Genomic DNA, 23,303 nt, shown 5'->3' on the forward strand with positions numbered 1-23,303 from the left:
TTGTCAACAGTGTCTCAGTTTATTTTACCATCTGATTGTCCTGTATTAGGAAAGCTTTGAACTTTGTATGGACTGTTGTAAGAGACTGGCTATAACGTAGCAAGTTGGGCTTTTTGGTTTTGAAAGCCTTTGGTTGCATTTGGACATCATGGTCTTTGGAATTTCAAAATATTCACTGTTTGCTTCAAGAGGAAAATGTCTTGTTTCCATATTAATTATAATATGTGTAACATCCTTGTTATAACACTACTTCTATTATTTTAATTGCACAGCATTAACATTATATTCTGCTACATGTTGCTAAACTGTGACATGTTTGACTATTGTTTTGATCCCATTGATGCCTATTATCGGCAGGTAGCCTAGTGGTTAGAGCATTGGACTAGTAACCAAAAGGTTGCTAGATCGAATCCCTCAACTGACAAGGTAAAAATCTGTTGTTCTGCCCCTGAACAAGGCAGTTAACCAACTGTTCCAAGGCCTTCATTGAAAATAAGAATTTCTTCTTATTAACTGACTTGCTTAGTTATATAAATGTAAAATAAATTATGGTGGTGGTGTGGCATTGATAATTTAACCTTTAATCCTGCTCCGTAATCCCTGCTTGCTACATTCAGTATGTGGCTGATACAAGTAAAGTGAGATTTTATGAAGTAATATATCCTCAGATTTGCACTCATTTTAAATTGCATCACATCTGTAGTTCTGTGGCAAAAGGTCGCAAAGTTCAAGGGGGCCGAATACTTTAGCAAGGCACTGTACATCCTCAGATTTGCACTCATTTTAAATTGCATCACATCTGTAGTTTTTGAACTTCTTCTTTTCTTCAGTCATTTCCTGAACCTATTTATCAGAGATGTCAGTAATGATATGAGTTGGCTACTGAGTAGATACGGGAACAGAACAGTAACATACAGCAACATGGGGCAGTACAGTGGCTCTATGGGTGTAACGTTGTTGTGGGTTCTGCTGTGGATATCTAGATCCGGTCAGGGACTCTCAGCTGAACGTGAGTAACGTGTTTCTGGTTGAATTATTTGACATAAAAGAGTCACCATTTAAAGAGGTAAACTGTAGTTGCTACATCCATTTGGAGACCTTTAAATGAATGATATACACCAGCATAGCCACGGGAAGTAGTTTGGGGTGGAACGCAGTAAAAAAAATTCAGCAATGGAGGATGGGGGAGGGGCTGAGAATGTTTTGTCAAGGGGGTCGCATTTTTGTGTGAATTTTTAAGGATATTTTCAATCAGATATTTCAGGGGGTGCTACAGCAGCCTCAGCACTCCTACTTCCTGCAGCTGTGAACACCCAGGATGGGAAACTGGCGGCCCGCCCCTTTTGACGGCCCTCGGGTCAAAAGAAGAAGTACATTTAAAAAAAAGAACGTTTTTTCTCAGTCGGGGTCCCAACCTACTGTTGCAAGTTAGAATAGGATCATATACAATGTGACATTTTTTAAATATGTTTGTGCATCAGCAGTTTTTCTATGATGCAGTCACTGATTGTCAGTCAATTAGTCCATGTCAGCTAAACATTTTTTTATTGGTAAGTTAGTCTTGCTGCTAGCTTTCTAAATTTAGTAATCATGGTCAAAATACCATCCGGGGGGAACACATTGATTTTGTTAGTCAGTCTCACTCAGATATCATATTAAAAACTGCACACATTTCTCCTCACCATATGGCAAAATGTATAGAATTGCAGGAAATGAGTAAAACAAAATCAACTTGTAAAATTGTAGAAAATTTACTCCAAAACATGTTTTTTCTCTCCGCTGCCAAGATGGGTTCTGCTGAAATGTTTTTCTCACTATGTGGTGATGGGGGGGATTATGCATATGTGGTTATGCAGACCTGCAAGGCATTTCCCTCCACTCATGATGAGTTCAGTTTTAGTGGCCCCCACCACCCACCAAGTTGCCCATCCCTGATATACATCCATTGATTCTTGAAGATTTGAACTGCCTAATGAGCTTAGTTCAACTGTTGTACCCCATCTGTATCCCAAATATAAGTTGTAAACAATATAAATTTATAAACATTTTTATAAATATCTCCAGGCCCATCCCTCAGCTGTTTCCCAAATCAGTAGCAGGTTAACTGCTTTGTTGTTGTTCTATCAGCAGATTGCCCCTTTAAAGCATGACATACAAGTATGATGAAGCTATTGAGGAGTCATCTGAGAAAGAGAGCGAGAGAAAATGTGTGATTTGAACAGTGAATAATATTAATATAAAGATATTTTGCAGCTTTTTATCCCATCGTTTTGAATATCTTCCCTCCACAGAATTGTCAACGAAGATATTTTTCCTTGCCGAGACCAATACCAGTAACAGAGTCACTCTCCAAGTTCCCCCTGCAGTTCTGAAAGGGACAGCACACCAATGGATGTGGACCTCACATGATGGCAGACACTCAAACACTTCAGTAGCCCAAATCACTTCCTCCATGAGTAGAAATCCTTCATGGAACACACAGGCTCCTTTCTCACAAGGAACAGGATATCTGTCTATGCAAACAAAATATGAAAATGCTGGAGAGTTTGTGCTCATGCAAACCAAACCAGCTTCAGCAGTTCTGGCGAGATTTGAGGTGTTTAGTTTTGTGGTTAAAGGTATATTGATCATGTTCAGTTTCTCAATGTGTATAATTTGAATCATTTTAAATATCAATGTATATCGCCTCGTCAATATCATAATTAGAGACAAAATTTTGCTGTTATAATCATTTCATTATTGATTTTCAAGCATTTTAGATTAGTAAAAATGTAAACCACTGATTTCCACATTTCCCTCGTTTTATCTTCTTTTAACAAATTGAAGTACAGTCATATATATCTCCTTTTTGCAGCGACACCAAACTATAACGGTAATGAAGTGTATCTGGGTTCTGATGTGAGTGTGCGTTGCGAGGTGTCCCACATACCAGATGGGGCCACACTGCAGTGGGAAATAGATGGAGATTCCACATCTAACACCACGCTGTTCTACAACAAAACGGCCCATATGATCATCCACACTGTCGATCAGAATTACCAGGGGAGATCTAACTGCAATTTCAGACTGAATGGAGAATTGTTGTTTAGAGATTATACTACACTGTCTGTACAAACAGGTAATATTTATTAACATGAATATAATATATTAATACATGACTTGACCAAATGTTAAATATTCAGGAAGATGGTCCTCAATAATACAAAGAAAAGAGTGATACAACTGCACTATACAGGCAAACAATATCATCAGCATTTTCCTTTTAACGTTTCTTTATTCCAGGCACATTTAATAACCCATATCATCTGTTTCGAGAGAGCAGCAACAGCAGTGAGGTGAAGTTGATCTGCAGGTCAAGGTCCTCATACAGCAGAGCCAAATGGATCATGAGCAGATCACCAACATCTGTTACTCTGACTTCATCAGACAAAGTCAGAAGTGACCGATTCTCATCTCCCTCATTCAACGGATATGATTTCCCACTGCATGTCTCACCAGTGACATTTGAGGATAGTGGAGTTTTCACATGTTTCTTTGAAGACCACAGGTTCAGCTCGGTTAAAATCACAACCATTCGAGGTAACTTTGCTTTAGTCTTTTAACAATGAGAGAGCAGACACTCTGTTCACTTATACTGTTGGTTACTATGACAACCATACACTTTTCATTTAATCATTTAATTTAATCAGCTGTTCAGTACATTGTTACAGTTACTGCTCTTTCAGTCAAAGTACAGTTCAGTACTTTTTTCTGTTATTTATCTTAGTATCTGAATCTGGAGGGCCCCCTGGTGGCCAGCCCGTGGTGGTGAGGTGTGAGGTGTCGGAGGTGAGCACCGACCCTGTGACCCTGGCCTGGATGAGGATGGAGGGGAGCAGGTGGCTGCTGGTCAAACAGGACGTCCTGACAAAGAGTCATCCTAACAGGACGCTCAGTGTGACCCTGCCCAGCCTCCATAGGGACCAGCTGCACTGGCAGTGTGCTGTGTTCACAGAGGGCATGCTCAGAGCGACAGCCTCCCTGACCCTCACACTCCCCACACAGACAAAAATGTCTTCAATGACAGGTAACAACTTGTTATGATAGACTCTCTTCAAATTGATCTAATCTGTTCCAACCTATCTCAAACCAAACACATTTTTCCTCACTGGACCTCTGCTTTCCCTGGCATAGGCCTAGTGTAACAAAATAAATAGGTTACCATGCTGGAGAGGTTGCCATGTTTAATATAATTTAACATAAGTTTTCATAGGGATGGGCACCGAGACAGTGGTCAGAGGGGTGATTACAATGGCTGCCACCGTAGGAATTCTGGGACTTCTTGGGCTCTACTGTCGAAGACCAAACGGTAAGGAGACACTCCCTCTTGAATAGACTCTCCATAAACAAGACATCCAACCCAATCCCAAAGGAATGGGACATTGAGGAATCATCTAAAATGTCTGACTTAGACAGTACCTACCTTTCTCTTTCGTTTTGGACTGAGGCAGAGCTAGCCTTCACATGGGATGCTGATCCTTCTCTGCATTAGAGAGCTTTTAAAGTCTCCAAACATATGACCAACTTTGATTTTGTAGTGAACTACAACTTAAATTAACATTTTGACGAAACATTCTGGTTGATGTGTTGTTGTGTCTTCCATCCAGGCACCCAGACACAGAGACAAAAGGAGGAACCTGCTCAACTGGAGGAGACTAGTGTATAGCCTTGTTGCTAGCCTATGGCCTGTGGCTGTGTTGAAATATAGCTTTACCACCCATGTCTGTACCAACCAGTGACGTCTTTCACACTGAATTACCACATGTCACACTGTGTTCTGTCAAAAGGTCTGGCAATAGAAACTTCACTGGTGTTAAAATAATGTGTTAACCACCAACAACCTTCCCCTCAAAGACTAATATTGAAAACATGACCATGTTATGATACTGTAAGCATCTTTCCAAAAGACCTAAATAATTTACACTGACTGCATTAAACATTAGGAACACCTGCTTTCCATGATATAGTCTGACCAGGTGAATCCAGATGAAAGCTATGATCCCTTATTGATGTTACTTGTTAAATCCACTTTGATCAGCGTAGATAAAGGGGAGGAGACAGGTTAAAGAAGGATTCTTGAGACAATTGAGACATGGATTGTGTATCTGTGGCATTCAGAGGGTGAACGGTCAAGACAAAATAGTAATGTTTTTACACTCAATGTATATTATTTAGTTCATCCTAGAAATGTACATTTCCATTCATCCTCAGTCTGTAATGTTTGTACACAATAAATGGGGATGTTAATACTAGTTTGTCAACAGTGTCTCAGTTTATTTTACCATCTGATTGTCCTGTATTAGGAAAGCTTTGAACTTTGAATGGACTGTTGTAAGAGACTGGCTATAATGTAGCAAGTTAGGCCTTTTGGTTTTGAAAGCCTTTGGTTGCATTTGGACATCATGGTCTTTGGAATTTCAAAATATTCACTGTTTGCTTCAAGAGGAAAATGTCTTGTTTCCATATTAATTATAAAATGTGTAACATCCTTGTTATAACACTACTTCTATTAGTTTAATTGCACAGCATTTACATTATATTCTGCTACATGTTGCTAAACTGTGACATGTTTGACTATTGTTTTGATCCCATTGATGCCTATTATCGGCAGGTAGCCTAGTGGTTAGAGCGTTGGACTAGTAACCAAAAGGTTGTTAGATCAAATCCCCCAGCTAACAAGGTAAAAATCTGTTGTTCTGCCCCTGAACAAGGCAGTTAACCAACTGTTCCAAGGCCTTCATTGAAAATAAGAATTTCTTCTTATTAACTGACTTGCTTAGTTATATAAATGTAAAATAAATTATGGTGGTGGTGTGGCATTGATAATTTAACCTTTAATCCTGCTCCGTAATCCCTGCTTGCTACATTCAGTATGTGGCTGATACAAGTAAAGTGAGATTTTATGAAGTACTACAGTGCCTTGCGAAAGTATTCGGCCCCCTTGAACTTTGCGACCTTTTGCCACATTTCAGGCTTCAAACATAAAGATATAAAACTGTATTTTTTTGTGAAGAATCAACAACAAGTGGGACACAATCATGAAGTGGAACGACATTTATTGGATATTTCAAACTTTTTTAACAAGTCAAAAACAGAAAAATTGGGCGTGCAAAATTATTCAGCCCCCTTAAGTTAATACTTTGTAGCGCCACCTTTTGCTGCGATTACAGCTGTAAGTCGCTTGGGGTATGTCTCTATCAGTTTTGCACATCGAGAGACTGAAATTATTTCCCATTCCTCCTTGCAAAACAGCTCGAGCTCAGTGAGGTTGGATGGAGAGCATTTGTGAACAGCAGTTTTCAGTTCTTTCCACAGATTCTCGATTGGATTCAGGTCTGGACTTTGACTTGGCCATTCTAACACCTGGATATGTTTATTTTTTAACCATTCCATTGTAGATTTTGCTTTATGTTTTGGATCATTGTCTTGTTGGTAGACAAATCTCCGTCCCAGTCTCAGGTCTTTTGCAGACTCCATCAGGTTTTCTTCCAGAATGGTCCTGTATTTGGCTCCATCCATCTTCCCATCAATTTTAACCATCTTCCCTGTCCCTGCTGAAGAAAAGCAGGCCCAAACCACGATGCTGCCACCACCATGTTTGACAGTGGGGATGGTGTGTTCAGCTGTGTTGCTTTTACGCCAAACATAACGTTTTGCATTGTTGCCAAAAAGTTCAATTTTGGTTTCATCTGACCAGAGCACCTTCTTCCACATGTTTGGTGTGTCTCCCAGGTGGCTTGTGGCAAACTTTAAACGACACTTTTTATGGATATCTTTAAGAAATGGCTTTCTTCTTGCCACTCTTCCATTAAGGCCAGATTTGTGCAATATACGACTGATTGTTGTCCTATGGACAGAGTCTCCCACCTCAGCTGTAGATCTCTGCAGTTCATCCAGAGTGATCATGGGCCTCTTGGCTGCATCTCTGATCAGTCTTCTCCTTGTATGAGCTGAAAGTTTAGAGGGACGGCCAGGTTCTAGGTCGATTTGCAGTGGTCTGATACTCCTTCCATTTCAATATTATCGCTTGCACAGTGCTCCTTGGGATGTTTAAAGCTTGGGAAATCTTTTTGTATCCAAATCCGGCTTTAAACTACTTCACAACAGTATCTCGGACCTGCCTGGTGTGTTCCTTGTTCTTCATGATGCTCTCTGCGCTTTTAACGGACCTCTGAGACTATCACAGTGCAGGTGCATTTATACGGAGACTTGACTACACACAGGCGGATTGTATTTATCATCAATAGTCATTTAGGTCAACATTGGATCATTCAGAGATCCTCACTGAACTTCTGGAGAGAGTTTGCTGCACTGAAAGTAAAGGGGCTGAATCATTTTGCACGGCCAATTTTTCAGTTTTTGATTTGTTAAAAAAGTTTGAAATATCCAATAAATGTCGTTCCACTTCATGATTGTGTCCCACTTGTTGTTGATTCTTCACAAAAAAATACAGTTTTACATCTTTATGTTTGAAGCCTGAAATGTGGCAAAAGGTCGCAAAGTTCAAGGGGGCCGAATACTTTCGCAAGGCACTGTACATCCTCAGATTTGCACTCATTTTAAATTGCATCACATCTGTAGTTTTTGAACTTCTTCTTTTCTTCAGTCATTTCCTGAACCTATTTATCAGAGATGTCAGTAATGATATGAGTTGGCTACTGAGTAGATACGGGAACAGAACAGTAACATACAGCAACATGGGGCAGTACAGTGGCTCTATGGGTGTAACGTTGTTGTGGGTTCTGCTGTGGATATCTAGATCCGGTCAGGGACTCTCAGCTGAACGTGAGTAACGTGTTTCTGGTTGAATTATTTGACATAAAAGAGTCACCATTTAAAGAGGTAAACTGTAGTTGCTACATCCATTTGGAGACCTTTAAATGAATGATATACACCAGCATAGCCACGGGAAGTAGTTTGGGGTGGAACGCAGTAAAAAAAATTCAGCAATGGAGGATGGGGGAGGGGCTGAGAATGTTTTGTCAAGGGGGTCGCATTTTTGTGTGAATTTTTAAGGATATTTTCAATCAGATATTTCAGGGGGTGCTACAGCAGCCTCAGCACTCCTACTTCCTGCAGCTGTGAACACCCAGGATGGGAAACTGGCGGCCCGCCCCTTTTGACGGCCCTCGGGTCAAAAGAAGAAGTACATTTAAAAAAAAGAACGTTTTTTCTCAGTCGGGGTCCCAACCTACTGTTGCAAGTTAGAATAGGATCATATACAATGTGACATTTTATAAATATGTTTGTGCATCAGCAGTTTTTCTATGATGCAGTCACTGATTGTCAGTCAATTAGTCCATGTCAGCTAAACATTTTTTTATTGGTAAGTTAGTCTTGCTGCTAGCTTTCTAAATTTAGTAATCATGGTCAAATTACCATCCGGGGGGAACACATTGATTTTGTTAGTCAGTCTCACTCAGATATCATATTAAAAACTGCACACATTTCTCCTCACCATATGGCAAAATGTATAGAATTGCAGGAAATGAGTAAAACAAAATCAACTTGTAAAATTGTAGAAAATTTACTCCAAAACATGTTTTTTCTCTCCGCTGTCAAGATGGGTTCTGCTGAAATGTTTTTCTCACTATGTGGTGATGGGGGGGATTATGCATATGTGGTTATGCAGACCTGCAAGGCATTTCCCTCCACTCATGATGAGTTCAGTTTTAGTGGCCCCCACCACCCACCAAGTTGCCCATCCCTGATATACATCCATTGATTCTTGAAGATTTGAACTGCATAATGAGCTTATTTCAACTGTTGTACCCCATCTGTATCCCAAATATAAGTTGTAAACAATATAAATTTATAAACATTTTTATAAATATCTCCAGGCCCATATCTCAGCTGTTTCCCAAATCAGTAGCAGGTTAACTGCTTTGTTGTTGTTCTATCAGCAGATTGCCCCTTTAAAGCATGACATACAAGTATGATGAAGCTATTGAGGAGTCATCTGAGAAAGAGAGCGAGAGAAAATGTGTGATTTGAACAGTGAATAATATTAATATAAAGATATTTTGCAGCTTTTTATCCCATCGTTTTGAATATCTTCCCTCCACAGAATTGTCAACGAAGATATTTTTCCTTGCCGAGACCAATACCAATAACAGAGTCACTCTCCAAGTTCCCCCTGCAGTTCTGAAAGGGACAGCACACCAATGGATGTGGACCGCACATGATGGCAGACACTCAAACACTTCAGTAGCCCAAATCACTTCCTCCATGAGTAGAAATCCTTCATGGAACACACAGGCTCCTTTCTCACAAGGAACAGGATATGACCTGTCTATGCTAACAAAATATGAAAATGCTGGAGAGTTTGTGCTCATGCAAACCAAACCAGCTTCAGCAGTTCTGGCGAGATTTGAGGTGTTTAGTTTTGTGGTTAAAGGTATATTGATCATGTTCAGTTTCTCAATGTGTATAATTTGAATCATTTTAAATATGAATGTATATCGCCTCGTCAATATCATAATAAGAGACAAACTTTTGCTGTTATAATCATTTCATTATTGATTTTCAAGCATTTTAGATTAGTAAAAATGTAAACCACTGATTTCCACATTTCCCCTCGTTTTATCTTCTTTTAACAAATTGAAGTACAGTCATAAATATATCCTTGTTGCAGCGACATCAAACTATAAAGGTAATGAAGTGTATCTGGGTTCTGATGTGAGTGTGCGTTGCGAGGTGTCCCACATACCAGATGGGGCCACACTGCAGTGGGAAAGACATGGAGATTCCACATCTAACACCACGCTGTTCTACAACAAAACGGCCCATATGATCATCCACACTGTCGATCAGAATTACCAGGGGAGATCTAACTGCAATTTCAGACTGAATGGAGAATTGTTGTTTAGAGTTCATACTACACTGTCTGTACAAACAGGTAATATTTATTAACATGAATATAATATATTAATACATGACTTGACCAAATGTTAAATATTCAGGAAGATGGTCCTCAATAATACAAAGAAAAGAGTGATACAACTGCACTATACAGGCAAACAATATCATCAGCATTTTCCTTTTAACGTTTCTTTATTCCAGGCACATTTAATAACCCATTGATACATCTGTTTCGAGAGAGCAGCAACAGCAGTGAGGTGAAGTTGATCTGCAGGTCAAGGTCCTCATACAGCAGAGCCAAATGGATCATGAGCAGATCACCAACATCTGTTACTCTGACTTCATCAGACAAAGTCAGAAGTGACCGATTCTCATCTCCCTCATTCAACGGATATGATTTCCCACTGCATGTCTCACCAGTGACATTTGAGGATAGTGGAGTTTTCACATGTTTATTTGAAGACCAGAGGTTCAGCTCGGTTAAAATCACAACCATTCGAGGTAACTTTGCTTTAGTCTTTTAACAATGAGAGAGCAGACACTCTGTTCACTTATACTGTTGGTTACTATGACAACCATACACTTTTAATTTAATCATTTAATTTAATCAGCTGTTCAGTACATTGTTACAGTTACTGCTCTTTCAGTCAAAGTACAGTACAGTACAGTACTTTTTTCTGTAATTTATCTTAGTATCTGAATCTGGAGGGCCCCCTGGTGGCCAGCCCGTGGTGGTGAGGTGTGAGGTGTCGGAGGTGAGCACCGACCCTGTGACCCTGGCCTGGATGAGGATGGAGGGGAGCAGGTGGCTGCTGGTCAAACAGGACATCCTGACAGAGAGTCACCCCACCAGGACGCTCAGTGTGACCCTGCCCAGCCTCCGTAGCGACCAGCTGCACTGGCAGTGTGCTGTGTTCACAGAGGGCATGCTCAGAGCGACAGCCTCCCTGACCCTCACACTCCCCACACAGACAACAATGTCATCAATGACAGGTAACAACTTGTTTTGCTGCACTTGCATTCTACGCTGTTCACAGGGGGCATGCTCAGTGCAAGCATTCCTCTCAGTTTCAGTGATTTCTGCTGGAAGATCAGAGTTCATTACATCAATATCTCTATGAAAGGTAACACATGTCTGTAGATTACATTAGATCACTCCATCTGAATGATTGGAATCTATTAAAGATTCAGTAAGATGACATCATCACAAACAACAGACAGTTCATCATACAAGTAACCAAATCAATGTCTATTGATTGCCCTTGGGCAATTTAAACTGTGATGAATTTAGAGTCTTAGTTTCACGTATACTCCCTCTCCGGCCTCTAGATCATCAGGCTGCTGATTATCCCGCACACCTGTCACCATCGTCAAGCGCACCACCACCTCATGACACTCACCTGGACCTCCTTGATTATCTTCCTTGTATCTGTCACACCCCTTGGTTCTTTCCTCAGGTGTTATTGACTGTTTCATGTCGGTGTGGTGTTTGGGTTTTGTTTATTTTTTAAAACACTTCCTCCCTGTAATTGCTTCCCGTCTCTCAGCACACTCGTTACAGAATAACACCTCACCGAAGGAAAGCATATATATAAAAAAAAGAAGAAATTGTGTCAATGTAAATGACGCCGGGTCCGGGAGCCGCTACAGGCTTTCATGCCTCCGCAGGATTGCCAGGCTCCCCTGCTTCCACCGGCTCGTCGGGCTCTCATGCCTCCGCCGGCTCGTCGGGCTCTCATGGCTCGTCGGGCTCTCATGCCTCCGCCTCGTCTGGCTCTCATGCCTCCGCGGGCTCGTCGGGCTCTCATGCCTCCGCGGGCTCGTCGGGCTCTCATGCCTCCGCCGGCTCGTCGGGCTCTCATGCCTCCGCCGGCGTGACAGGTTCCCGCGCTTCAGGCGGCATGACCGGTTCACTCCTGATCCCCGGGTTCATCACCTTTGTCGAGGAGGGGGTACTGTCATGCTCCCTCTCCGGCCTCTAGGTCATCAGACTGCTGATCCTGTCACCATCGTCAAGCGCACCAGCGCCTCATGACACTCACTTGGACTCCATCCCCTCCTTGGTTATCTTCCCAATATCTGTCACTCCCCTTGGTTCTTTCCTCAGGTGTTATTGACTCAGTTTCATGTCGGTGCGTTGTTTGTGTTTCGTGTTTTTTGTGTTTATTTATTAAAACACTCACTCCCTGTACTTGCTTCCCGACTCTCAGCGCACTCGTTACACTTAGCAAATGGAGTCAGCTGTGTAGTAAGTACTCATGTATCTCATATCCCAGCATGTTCTCTCTCATACTCTTTGTTTATGTCTTTTTGCTCACCACAGATGACCATCTGTGGACTGTGGCCATTGTGGCCTGCATTGCTATGGTTGTTGCTGGGGTCCTGGTTGGTGCTCTGGTGTTCTACCTGAAGAGGAAGAAGACAGGTAAAATACACTGAAAATGACCACTATTGCTGATCAAACTTGTTGGATTGCTACATCTTCAATTTAGGCCTGTCAACAATTGTGTGAACATTTTTGCTATGATCGCTATTTTCAAAGCTGTGACGAACCTACCGCTGACCCAGAAGAATGACCCAGTCTACGATAACGCCACAGATCCACGAAGAGACCAAGGTATACACTTCTTCACTTTGGGTCTAATGTGATGTACAATATAGATATGTCTGTGGAGATTCCTCAGGAGGAAGGGGTGGACCATCCACTATTGTTTATAGTGAAACATTAAAGTTATCCTTTTTGGATAAAATTATACAAAAATATTATTATCACCAATAACTGATTTAAACAGTTTTGCAATAGTCTACAGTAGCCTCAACAGTACTCTGTAGGGTCACACCATGTAGCCGGAGTACAGTTATCTTACATTGACTTCAATACAAAACCTAGGAGGCTCATGGTTCTTACCCACTTACACAGTAATTATGACGACTTCCGGAGGCCGTCGTCCAACCTATCAGAGCTCTTGCAGCATGAACTAACATGTTGTCAATCCAATCAAAATATCAGAATGAATTTTATACTGAAAGCAGAAGCTACCGCCAGCTAGCACTGCAGTGCATAAAATGTGGTGAGTAGTTGACTCATTGAGAGAGAGAAGACAATATTTGAACAGTTTATTTGCATGATATTCACTGAGGATGGTAGTCCCCTTTCTCCTCTGAGGAGCCTCCACTGGTACAGTAAGCAGAAAGTAGAGATGACTTTCAAGATGACATCCAGAATGTTCCACAGTGCCAACCGATGTATAGGAAGTTACACATAAATCACAACTGTGTTAACATTTTAGCTTGTTTTTTTTTTTACTACCAGAGAGCCAGAAGGGTCAAACAGGGGAAGATGAGAATGAGGAAGTTCATTACTCTGAATTTGCTTTGGGTGAACCCAGGCTTGGTGGTGAGTAGTGTGTGTGTGGAAAAACAGAATGTTTTTTGAATGTGAGGCGATCAAAGAATGTAACTTGTGTAGATGAAGCGTAACTATATGATTATCTTTTTTTCAGATACCAACAGAGTCACAGCAAGGTCAAATCAGGTAAGAATAGTACTTTATTAAAAGGATTGTTTTGTTATTTATATACAGAAACAGTCAAGGGTTTTTATTGTTAGTATTTTCTATATTGTAGATTAATAGTGAAGACTGCAAAATTATGAAATAACACATGGAATCATGTAGTAATCAAAAAAGTGTTAAACAAATCTAAATACATTTGAGATTCTTCAAAGTAACCACCCTTAGCCTTGATGACAACTTTGCACACTCTTTGCATTCTCTCAACCAACTTCATGAGGTAGTCACCTGGAATGCATTTCAATTCATGTTTGAGCCTGGTTAAAAGTTAATTTGTATAATTTATTTCCTTCTAAATGTGTTTGAGCCAATCAGTTGTGTTGTGACAAGGTATGGGGTGGTATAGTCCTATTTGGGAAAATACAAAATCCATATTATGGCAAGAACAACTCAAATAAGCAAAGAGAAACAACAGTCCATCTCTTTAAGACATGAAGGTCAGTCAATGCGGAACATTTCAAGAACTTTGAACGTTTCTTCAAGTGCAGTCACAAACCTTCATGCTCTATGATGAAACTGTCTCTCATGAGGACCGCCACAGAAAGGAAGACCCAGAGTTACCTCTGCTGCAGAGGATCAGTTCATAAGTTACCAGCCACAGAAATTGCAGCCCAAATAAAAGCTTCCCAGAGTTCAAGCAACAGACATCTCAACATCAACTGTTCAGAGGAGACTGTGAATCAGGCCTTCGTGGTCTAATTGCTGCAAAGAAACCACTACTAAAGGACACCAATAAGAAGAGACTTGCTTTGGCCAAGAAACATGAGCAAGGGACATTAGACCAGTGGAAATCTGTCCTTTGGTCTGATGAATCTAAAGTTGAGATTTTTGGTTCCAACCTCCATTACTTTGTGAGACGCAGAGTGGGTCAACGGATGATCTCTGCATGTGTGGTTCCCACTGAAGCATGGAGGTGTGACAGTGTAGGGGTGCTTTGCTGGTGACACTGTCAGTGATTTATTTAGAATTCAAGTCACACTTAACCAGCATGGCTACCACAGCATTCTGCAGCGATACGCCATCCCATCTGGTTTGGGCTTAGTGGGATCATTTGTTTTTCAACAGGACAATGATCCAACACATATCCAGGATGTGTAATGGCTATTTGACCAAGAAGGAGAGTGATGGAGTGCTGCATCAGATGACCTGGCCTCCACAGTCACCTGACCTCAACCCAATTGAGATGGTTTGGGATGAGTTGGACTGCAGAGTGAAGGAAAAGCAGCTATCAAGTGCTCAACATATGTGGGAACTCCTTCAAGACCGTTGGGGAAGCTGTTTAAGAGAATGCCAATAGTGTGCAAAGCTGTCATCAATGGGAAGGGGGGCTACTTTGAAGAATCTAAAATATATTTTGATTTGTTTAACACTTTTTTGGTTACTTCATGATTCCATATGTGTTAATTTGATGTCTTCACTAATATTCTACAATGTAGAAAATAGTAAAGGTAAAGAAACCCTTGAATTAGTAGGTGTGTCAACTTTTGACTGGTACTATATACAGTGCCTTGCGAAAGTATTCGGCCCCCTTGAACTTTGCGACCTTTTGCCACATTTCAGGCTTCAAACATAAAGATATAAAACTGTATTTATTTGAAGAATCAACAACAAGTGGGACACAATCATGAAGTGGAACGACATTTATTGGATATTTCAAACTTTTTTAACAAATCAAAAACTGAAAAATTGGGCGTGCAAAATTATTCAGCCCCCTTAAGTTAATACTTTGTAGCGCCACCTTTTGCTGCGATTACAGCTGTAAGTCGTTTGGGGTATGTCTATCAGTTTTGCACATCGAGAGACTGACATTTTTTCCCATTCCTCCTTGCAAAACAGCTCGAGCTCTGAGGTTGGATGGAGAGCATTTGTGAACAGCAGTTTTCAGTTCTTTCCACAGATTCTCAATTGGATTCAGGTCTGGACTTTGCCATTCTAACACCTGGATATGTTTATTTTTGAACCATTCCATTGTAGATTTTGCTTTATGTTTTGGATCATTGTCTTGTTGGAAGACAAATCTCAGGTCTTTTGCAGACTCCATCAGGTTTTCTTCCAGAATGGTCCTGTATTTGGCTCCATCCATCTTCCCATCAATTTTAACCATCTTCCCTGTCCCTGCTGAAGAAAAGCAGGCCCAAACCATGATGCTGCCACCACCATGTTTGACAGTGGGGATGGTGTGTTCAGCTGTGTTGCTTTTACGCCAAACATAACGTTTTGCATTGTTGCCAGAAAGTTCAATTTTGGTTTCATCTGACCAGAGCACCTTCTTCCACATGTTTGGTGTGTCTCCCAGGTGGCTTGTGGCAAACTTTAAACAACACTTTTTATGGATATCTTTAAGAAATGGCTTTCTTCTTGCCACTCTTCCATAAAGGCCAGATTTGTGCAATATACGACTGATTGTTGTCCTATGGACAGAGTCTCCCACCTCAGCTGTAGATCTCTGCAGTTCATCCAGAGTGATCATGGGCCTCTTGGCTGCATCTCTGATCAGTCTTGTCCTTGTATGAGCTGAAAGTTTAGAGGGACGGCCAGGTCTTGGTAGATTTGCAGTGGTCTGATACTCCTTCCATTTCAATATTATCGCTTGCACAGTGCTCCTTGGGATGTTTAAAGCTTGGGAAATCTTTTTGTATCCAAATCCGGCTTTAAACTTCTTCACAACAGTATCTCGGACCTTCCTGGTGTGTTCCTTGTTCTTCATGATGCTCTCTGCGCTTTTAACGGACCTCTGAGACTATCACAGTGCAGGTGCATTTATACGGAGACTTGATTACACACAGGTGGATTGTATTTATCATTAGTCATTTAGGTCAACATTGGATCATTCAGAGATCCTCACTGAACTTCTGGAGAGAGTTTGCTGCACTGAAAGTAAAGGGGCTGAATAATTTTGCACGCCCAATTTTTCAGTTTTTGATTTGTTAAAAAAGTTTGAAATATCCAATAAATGTCGTTCCACTTCATGATTGTGTCCCACTTGTTGTTGATTCTTCAAATAAATACAGTTTTATATCTTTATGTTTGAAGCCTGAAATGTGGCAAAAGGTCGCAAAGTTCAAGGGGGCCGAATACTTTCGCAAGGCACTGTATATATATATATATATATTACTATTTGTAATAGCTGTCTAAATGTAGTGTGCTCCTTGTTTTATTTTTAACTGGTGTTCATGTCCATACATACAGGAAAGTGCTGTGATCTATTCAACTCTCAACATATAAGGACAATTACCCATGTTAAGTTTCAGGGATTGTGTTCCACATTTTGACAATGACTTAATGTGTATTAGTCTACAGAGAAAATTAAACCACAATACTGATTGCTTTTAAAATTATGCTATATGCCAGTTACCTTTCATTTTAAGCCTATGAGATTTGTTCAATTAGTTTATTATACTGCTTTTGATTCGTGCATTTAATGATACAGTAATGTATGCTTACTAAGACTGCTGTGTAAATACAGCAGCTAGCCCAATTGGAGGGTTTACATTTTGGTCTGAAATATTGATGGCTGTAACCTACAAATAATAGTTGTATATATTTGTAGTCTTTCATGCATGTGCATTTTGTATGTTTCATTCGATATGTTTAAATAAAAATGTTTTTCGTCATTTGATGTTCTTGCATAGGTGAGTGGAGTTGGATGTGTTACCAGTAGATAGCACTGTTGGAAAGAAAATGATTATTTTGCGAGAATACAGTACATGAGGTTTGCGGAGGGGAATAATTCATTTCTTTCAGCCCTCTTTCCTTCTCCTTTGCTATCGCTAGTTCCTTTAGGGATTGCAGTGAAAAGGTAGTAATTCAATGCTTTTCTCCCCAACAAAGGTATGTAGGCACACTAAATGCAATGAATAGACTGCACATCCAGAAGGAATGTCTTTATGCACAGACAGGTGCAGAGTAGCACCAAAATCCCTCCTGCTTTGTGCAGAGGTGTGTGTGTGTGTGTGTGTGTGTACGCAGACACTCACACACACACATGCTCGCTTATATGAGCATGCTTGTGTGTGTGTGTGCACATTTGGGAGCTATTGAAAAGATCCAAGGTCTCCTGAAATGAAGTCTTTTATACTTGATTTCGAGAGAAGGAATGGGAAACAAAACATGATTTCAATTCACACTGATACATAATGACTCGTGGAGGAAGTGAAGGCTGCAGGCGTTGAGAGGAGAATGAACCAAGGTGAACACATGTTCTGCCTTTCACCCTGCATGGTCTCCTTCACTGCAAACCCCTCATCTGCAATAGACTGGGTGCTACAGTAGTCTCAGACTGGAGATTCTTCTGTTACAGTCTGTGTTAGGACAATGCAAGGTAATAGTCGTTTCTGAAATATCCATTGTGGAAACGCTTATTTGCAGAAAACGTGGTTTGTGTGAGAAATGTGTTATACTCATGTTTATTTTCACTTCATTTGGTATGAATGCTGTCCTCCAATAGGGGGCAAGCCAGTACAGTTTTACAGTATCAAAGAGTATTAACTCTTTGATCGCCTCCACATATCTACACAAAAACACATGCTAACACACACACACAAAGAGACCTATACATCTGAACATGCACATACAAAAATATGCACACCCAAAAATATGCACACACACACCACAATATTCTGTATAGGAAAGCATACAGAGGTAGGAGAGTGGATGGATGAATGCCTGTCAGTCGGTCTGTCTCCTGTCACCAGTGCAGCGTGTTCTCTATTTAAGGCAATGTTTACCCAGATCTCATCATGCACTGCTACCTTACAGATAGGCTGCCAGACACGCTCCTACCCTGATGCACTGTGTCTGCATCTCTGTCTCACTCCCACTGACACAAGTCAGGGTCTCCAACGGACCTAAACCTTCACACACAAAATAAGGGCTGCAGAGGACTGGAAAAATACTACTGTGAACATGCATAGGTATAATAGCACACTATAAACTTGCTGAGACGATGTTGGAAAATGATCAGTAGTGCTGATGAGGCTGGGAAGGGACCCTTTATGTGACAGTGAAACAACTGCAGGTAACCTGGTTACAAAACCCGTTTGGCCAAAGAGTGACAAACGCAACAGCAGTCACCACTGAATGACCATCCATCCGCTGAGTCTTTCAGCCTGTGCAGAGCCCTAGTTTCAAGGAACACCGCAGTGAGTGTCCCTTCGACCGACATCCCGGAAATGAGAGAGAGAGTGTGAGTGAATGAGTTGTTCCGGGTACAGAGCAGGAGACATCCTTCCCTGCCAACTGCAAAGTCATTTAGCTCTGCTGTCTGGAGTGGAGGTGTGGTGACCAAACTCAACGCCATGCTGATTTGTGTCTGAGTGCTTTAAGGAGAAAGGAACGTCATCTACTGGAATGACTCTGGCTGCCGCCCAAACAGCACCCTATTCCCTATGTAGTGCACAGGGCTCTGGTCAAAAGTAGTGCACTGCATAGGGAATAGGGTGCCATTTGGGTGGGCACTGAGTCATCGTCACAGTCATATTGTTGTAAAAGAACTGGGCTATATCTCTAATCTCTGTCTTGCTAATTGCCCCACTGGGATGACGCTGCTGGCGTGTTCTATTGTATTGTGTTGTATGATATCTGTGGGCCAGACAGACTGAGTGTAAATATGGATTACTCATTGGGGGTAGTGGGACACAGAGAGCCTCATACAGTAAAACGAGTGTTATTCTCAAGAAGTTAGACAAATGTGCCATGGGACATAGAGCATTGTGTCATCACTGTGTTATGTTATTCTGTAGAAGTAAAATAAAACCCTGCAATGTGGGCTACTGTTGACAGGATGTCCATCACACTGTGGACACACAGGCTTCGTCACAAAAGGCACCCTATTTCCTCTACAGTGCACTATTTTTGACCAGGTGCCATAGGGGCCACAGTATAATTATAATCACTCCCGCATCCTGTTTCATGACCATCAATAACCAATAGACAGTATGACGTGTGATGTCTGCTTTGGGTATTTATTGCATCTATACCCTCAACCCTTTAAGACATATTGGTATGGTCCAATATAGCGCCATGAGGGGGGCTTGTTAACAGTGAGTTGCTAAACCAGTCAGCTTCATTCTCCATTAGCAGGTGAACTAGGAAGTGGCCGGGTCGATGGCAATGTAGGGGCGAGGAGGGGGACCCTACGGACTCCCACACTGCTGTGTGTGTGAAAATATGGTCCCACTGTCTAATGTTCTCTACCTAGACATGTCTTTGTTATTCTCTTCCTCTCTGCCTCTTCTTCTCTCTCTCTCATTTTTCTCTCTTTCTTTCTCTCTCTATCTCTCTCTCTCCCCTATTTTCCTTACTCTCTGTCACTTTCACAGATAGACACACACAATGATACACGTCTCTTTCCACAAGGAGTGCAAATCCACTTCACATTCAAATTCAGCCAATAGGACACTGATTTGATTGGACGTTATGAGTGTCACAGCCAGGGAAACCAAGACGATGACCATTGTGTGGTTGCATGCTGTTGAGTCATCATCGTACAGTCATTGCCTGTCTTCGCCCCTTTTCACCGTAGTAACTATCAGTCTTTCAGAAACTACCAAACTCTGAAAAATGTCAGAAACTCCCTCATTCTTTTCTCCCTGTGATGAGTCTGGGTCTGAGCACTTGGGCATTACAAAGGTTACCATTCATGCACTAGCAGATAGGAGGGTTTCACTTGATCTGGGTCACTGCAGTGTTGCCATTGAACCGGACAAAAGATCTTGTCAGTCCAATTGGTGAATCGCTCCAGTCTATCAATTTCCACTTGTCTTGTTCTAAAGCACGGTGTAACCTAGCTACAGTACACTGACTCTTCTCCGAGGAAGCCTTTACATCTACTCCTGCTCATCTAGCTTCCCTGCTTCCGTACTGCTCCTGATCCTGGGTCAGTATATGTATGGTCTCTGTATTACTGCTCCTTTGTCTCTGTGGCTTCCCGTCTCTCCCAATCTTTGCCCATTTTCCCTCTCCATCAGCTTCCTCATGATATCTGATCACTGATGACAACATTCATGTATTCCTAGGGATTAGGTGAGTCCATAGCCATGGCTACATTTCACTGTGAATAATAACATCTAACATATGACTCATTTAGAATTTCATGCTCCTCTTCCTCGAAATATGGATTTTCCACATTTCTCAATTATGGTTATAATTTCCCAATTGTGCATACTTCTGTATATGGGGAATATTAGCTGGGCCAGTATTACATACATACACACTGCTTTTTGCTGTGTTATCCTGCATTGAGCCCTGTGCTCCAAGAACGATACGATTCCCTGTCCACGTGTGTGATGCAGCTCACCGGTACCGACATCTTGAGAAAAATGTTTTTTTAATGCTGCGAGCCGTGCTGCATGTGGCAGAAGAAGCGATGTGGCTGTTTGTTGTTAAGTGTTAGGGGCCTATTATGTGTCATTATGCTTATGTCTCTCTCTTTCCCCATCAATCGGTCCGTGCCTTCCTCTCCTCTTCTCTCCTCTCCTTCATCCCTAGGGGCCTACATAGGCCCAACCTCTCATCAATCCATCCCTCTATCCCTTCCTCCTCCAGACCCCCCCCCCCCTCCCCATCAGCCTGACAGCATAGGGATTGGTTGTTCCTTTTGTCTCCATCCTCCTCCTCTTTCTCCATCCTCTCATCCATCCCCTCATCTCCCTGTCTCTCTTCTTGACAAATGCTCCCACTCTCATTCTTTCTCTCTGCCCCTCTCTCTCTGTAACTCTCTCTCTCCTTCCATGTCTCAGTATCTTCATCCCTATCCCTCTCTCTCTGCATCCCTCTTTCCCTCCATCATTCTCTCTCTCCCCCTCTTTCTCTCCCTCTCTCCACCCCCCCCCCCTCTTTCTCTCTTTATCTCCCTCTATCTCTCCATCTCTATCTCCTGTCTCTCTGTCTCTCTGTCTCTCTCCATCTCTTCCCCCTGTATCTCTTTATCCTGTTCTCCATAATGGGTTTTCTGTGGAAGTCCCTGTTGCTGCTGAAGGGACTAAAGCAGTAGTAGACGTGATATGTGGAAATGACTGAGAATTGATTTTCTCTGTGAGTCGAGCACAGCCAGCTATTAAGCAGGAACAGGATCTCTCATTAACATGAAACTGAGGAAGTTAATGTTGTGATTGCCCAGGGTGAGGAGGCATATGCCAGGGATCCACTTTCTCTGATTGAAGAACAGAGATGGGGTGTGTGAGTCGTGGGCTGTAGAATGTGTGTGACGGGGTGTTTTTGTGGGTACGTACAGTGTATAAAATAGATCCCCCCCCCCCCTGCTTCTCTTGTTAACGTGTGTGTGCGTGTGTGTTTTGCGTCACAGCGGGGGAGTGTGTTTTGCCCCCCACTAATTTGATTTGGAAATAAAAAGCGGAGAGAGACAGAAAGAGAAAGAGGGAGAGAGAGAGAAGCAGCGAGAGGCTTTTGTAATTGCCACTGTTACCTAATCTGATAACAGTGAGCCCTGATACAACAACACCAACAAGCATAATGGCTTTTTGTGAGCTGTTTTCCTTACCGTCATCTCAATAACAGGCAATCTCTCCTTTCACTCTCTAGTCTGTTGCAACTCAAACGTGGCTTCTTCTCTGTTTAATTATGAGTGTTTGGAAAACTGGCACTGACTCATCATCACCATGGATACCATGTTATGAGTCCATGTTACCGTCCACCGTCACCAATCCCAGGGGGAGCCTGCAAACACACACTTATGAACCCCCCACTGTTGTCATGTCAACAGAAGCAATGACAACAGTGGACTCGTTGCGCTGGACATAAATGTCTGTCAATGTTTTATGACGGTAGGAAATCAGACCCACCACAATGGTGGTGATGGTGATGCTTCACTGGGGGACTAATGTCTTCAGAGACAGGTTCCTGTCTTGTGTGTTTATAGCTAACAGCTCCCACAGAGACCCTGAATAACGCTGTGTCTGTGTCTCTGTGTGTGGGTGTGTCTGTCTGTGTCTGTCTGTGTGTGCTTCAGGACCCTCGGTTTGGTACCTGAACAACCAATGACACACATCTCTGGTTAAATACAGCCCTGGCCTTGTCTAGCTGCTTATGTATTCACAGTGGTGATATACAACAGCTCACATATTGGAATCCAACCCTGTTTCTCATTAGAGCCCCAGACAAGACAGCGCTACTACCAACCAGAAATGCCCTGTGATAAAATGTTCAGCAGGCAAGCTGTTAGACAACCCCCTCTCTCTCGGACGGACCCGGGAAGGGAGGGAGGAATGGAGGGAGCAATGCAAGGGAGGAATGGAGGGAGGGATGGGATGGGGGGAAGGAGAGATGGAATAGAGGGAGGGATCTGGGGAGGGATGGGATGGAGGGGGGCAGTTGATTGGAAGGAGGGGGCTTTTACTTTGTCATCAGTCACTGGGCTGTGTGTGTGGATCAATAAGGCCCATTAGAAGCCTCTGTTCTCTGTGCAATCCCACAGGAAGGCCCTTCGCCCTGCTCTGCAGCGCAATAGTGGTTTGTCTAAAGGCCCACAACTACACACGCAGACGCCCCTGCACACACACATAAAACCCCAAATTATGCCTCCCACCCCCACACCCATCCCCACCCTCTTATCCACATACACCCCCCCCCCCCCCCCCCCCCCCCCCCGGCCCCCACCAAATCAATCTTACTGATCAGCTCCCTGTCACTCCATAGCAGGTGGTGGGGGTAGGGGCCCGACCCACCGACACAGGTGCCCTTCCGCGTGTGTGATAAATATGTAATGGATTGGCGAGCGATGCATCACAGGCCCTAAAGTAATATGCAATTGATGCGATTAGAATGGATCATCTCTAGGCACGCCGGGTGGGTAAGATGTATGGCTCCAGCCGGC

The 23,303-nt window shown here is 42.3% G+C and overlaps 1 protein-coding gene across 3 annotated transcripts; it reads left to right on the forward strand.

Annotated features, from left to right (window-relative positions):
* Window positions 1-826: 826 nt before the first annotated feature.
* LOC110520222 lies at window positions 827-17,093 on the forward strand. 3 transcript variants are annotated; one of them, XM_036974610.1, is made up of 10 exons: window positions 828-1,009; window positions 2,292-2,618; window positions 2,855-3,118; window positions 10,102-10,401; window positions 10,594-10,893; window positions 12,224-12,325; window positions 12,443-12,517; window positions 13,214-13,297; window positions 13,404-13,435; window positions 16,661-17,093. In XM_036974610.1, the coding sequence occupies exons 1-10, from the start codon at window positions 871-873 to the stop codon at window positions 16,694-16,696; spliced, it is 1,659 nt and encodes a 552-aa protein (XP_036830505.1). In that variant the 5' UTR covers window positions 828-870; the 3' UTR covers window positions 16,697-17,093. The 3 variants fall into 3 exon arrangements, with proteins under 3 accessions (XP_036830506.1, XP_036830505.1, XP_021453058.2); XM_021597383.2 differs by lacking the exons at window positions 828-1,009; window positions 2,292-2,618; window positions 2,855-3,118 and adding exons at window positions 7,643-7,824; window positions 9,107-9,436; window positions 9,674-9,937; XM_036974611.1 differs by lacking the exons at window positions 10,102-10,401; window positions 10,594-10,893; window positions 12,224-12,325; ... (2 more) ...; window positions 13,404-13,435; window positions 16,661-17,093 and adding exons at window positions 3,283-3,579; window positions 3,767-4,066; window positions 4,253-4,348; window positions 4,647-5,509 and having other exon boundaries at window positions 827-1,009.
* The last annotated feature ends 6,210 nt before the right edge of the window (window positions 17,094-23,303 follow it).

The sequence above is a fragment of the Oncorhynchus mykiss genome, chromosome 3 (assembly GCF_013265735.2).
Source record: "Oncorhynchus mykiss isolate Arlee chromosome 3, USDA_OmykA_1.1, whole genome shotgun sequence".
NCBI lineage: Eukaryota > Metazoa > Chordata > Actinopteri > Salmoniformes > Salmonidae > Oncorhynchus > Oncorhynchus mykiss.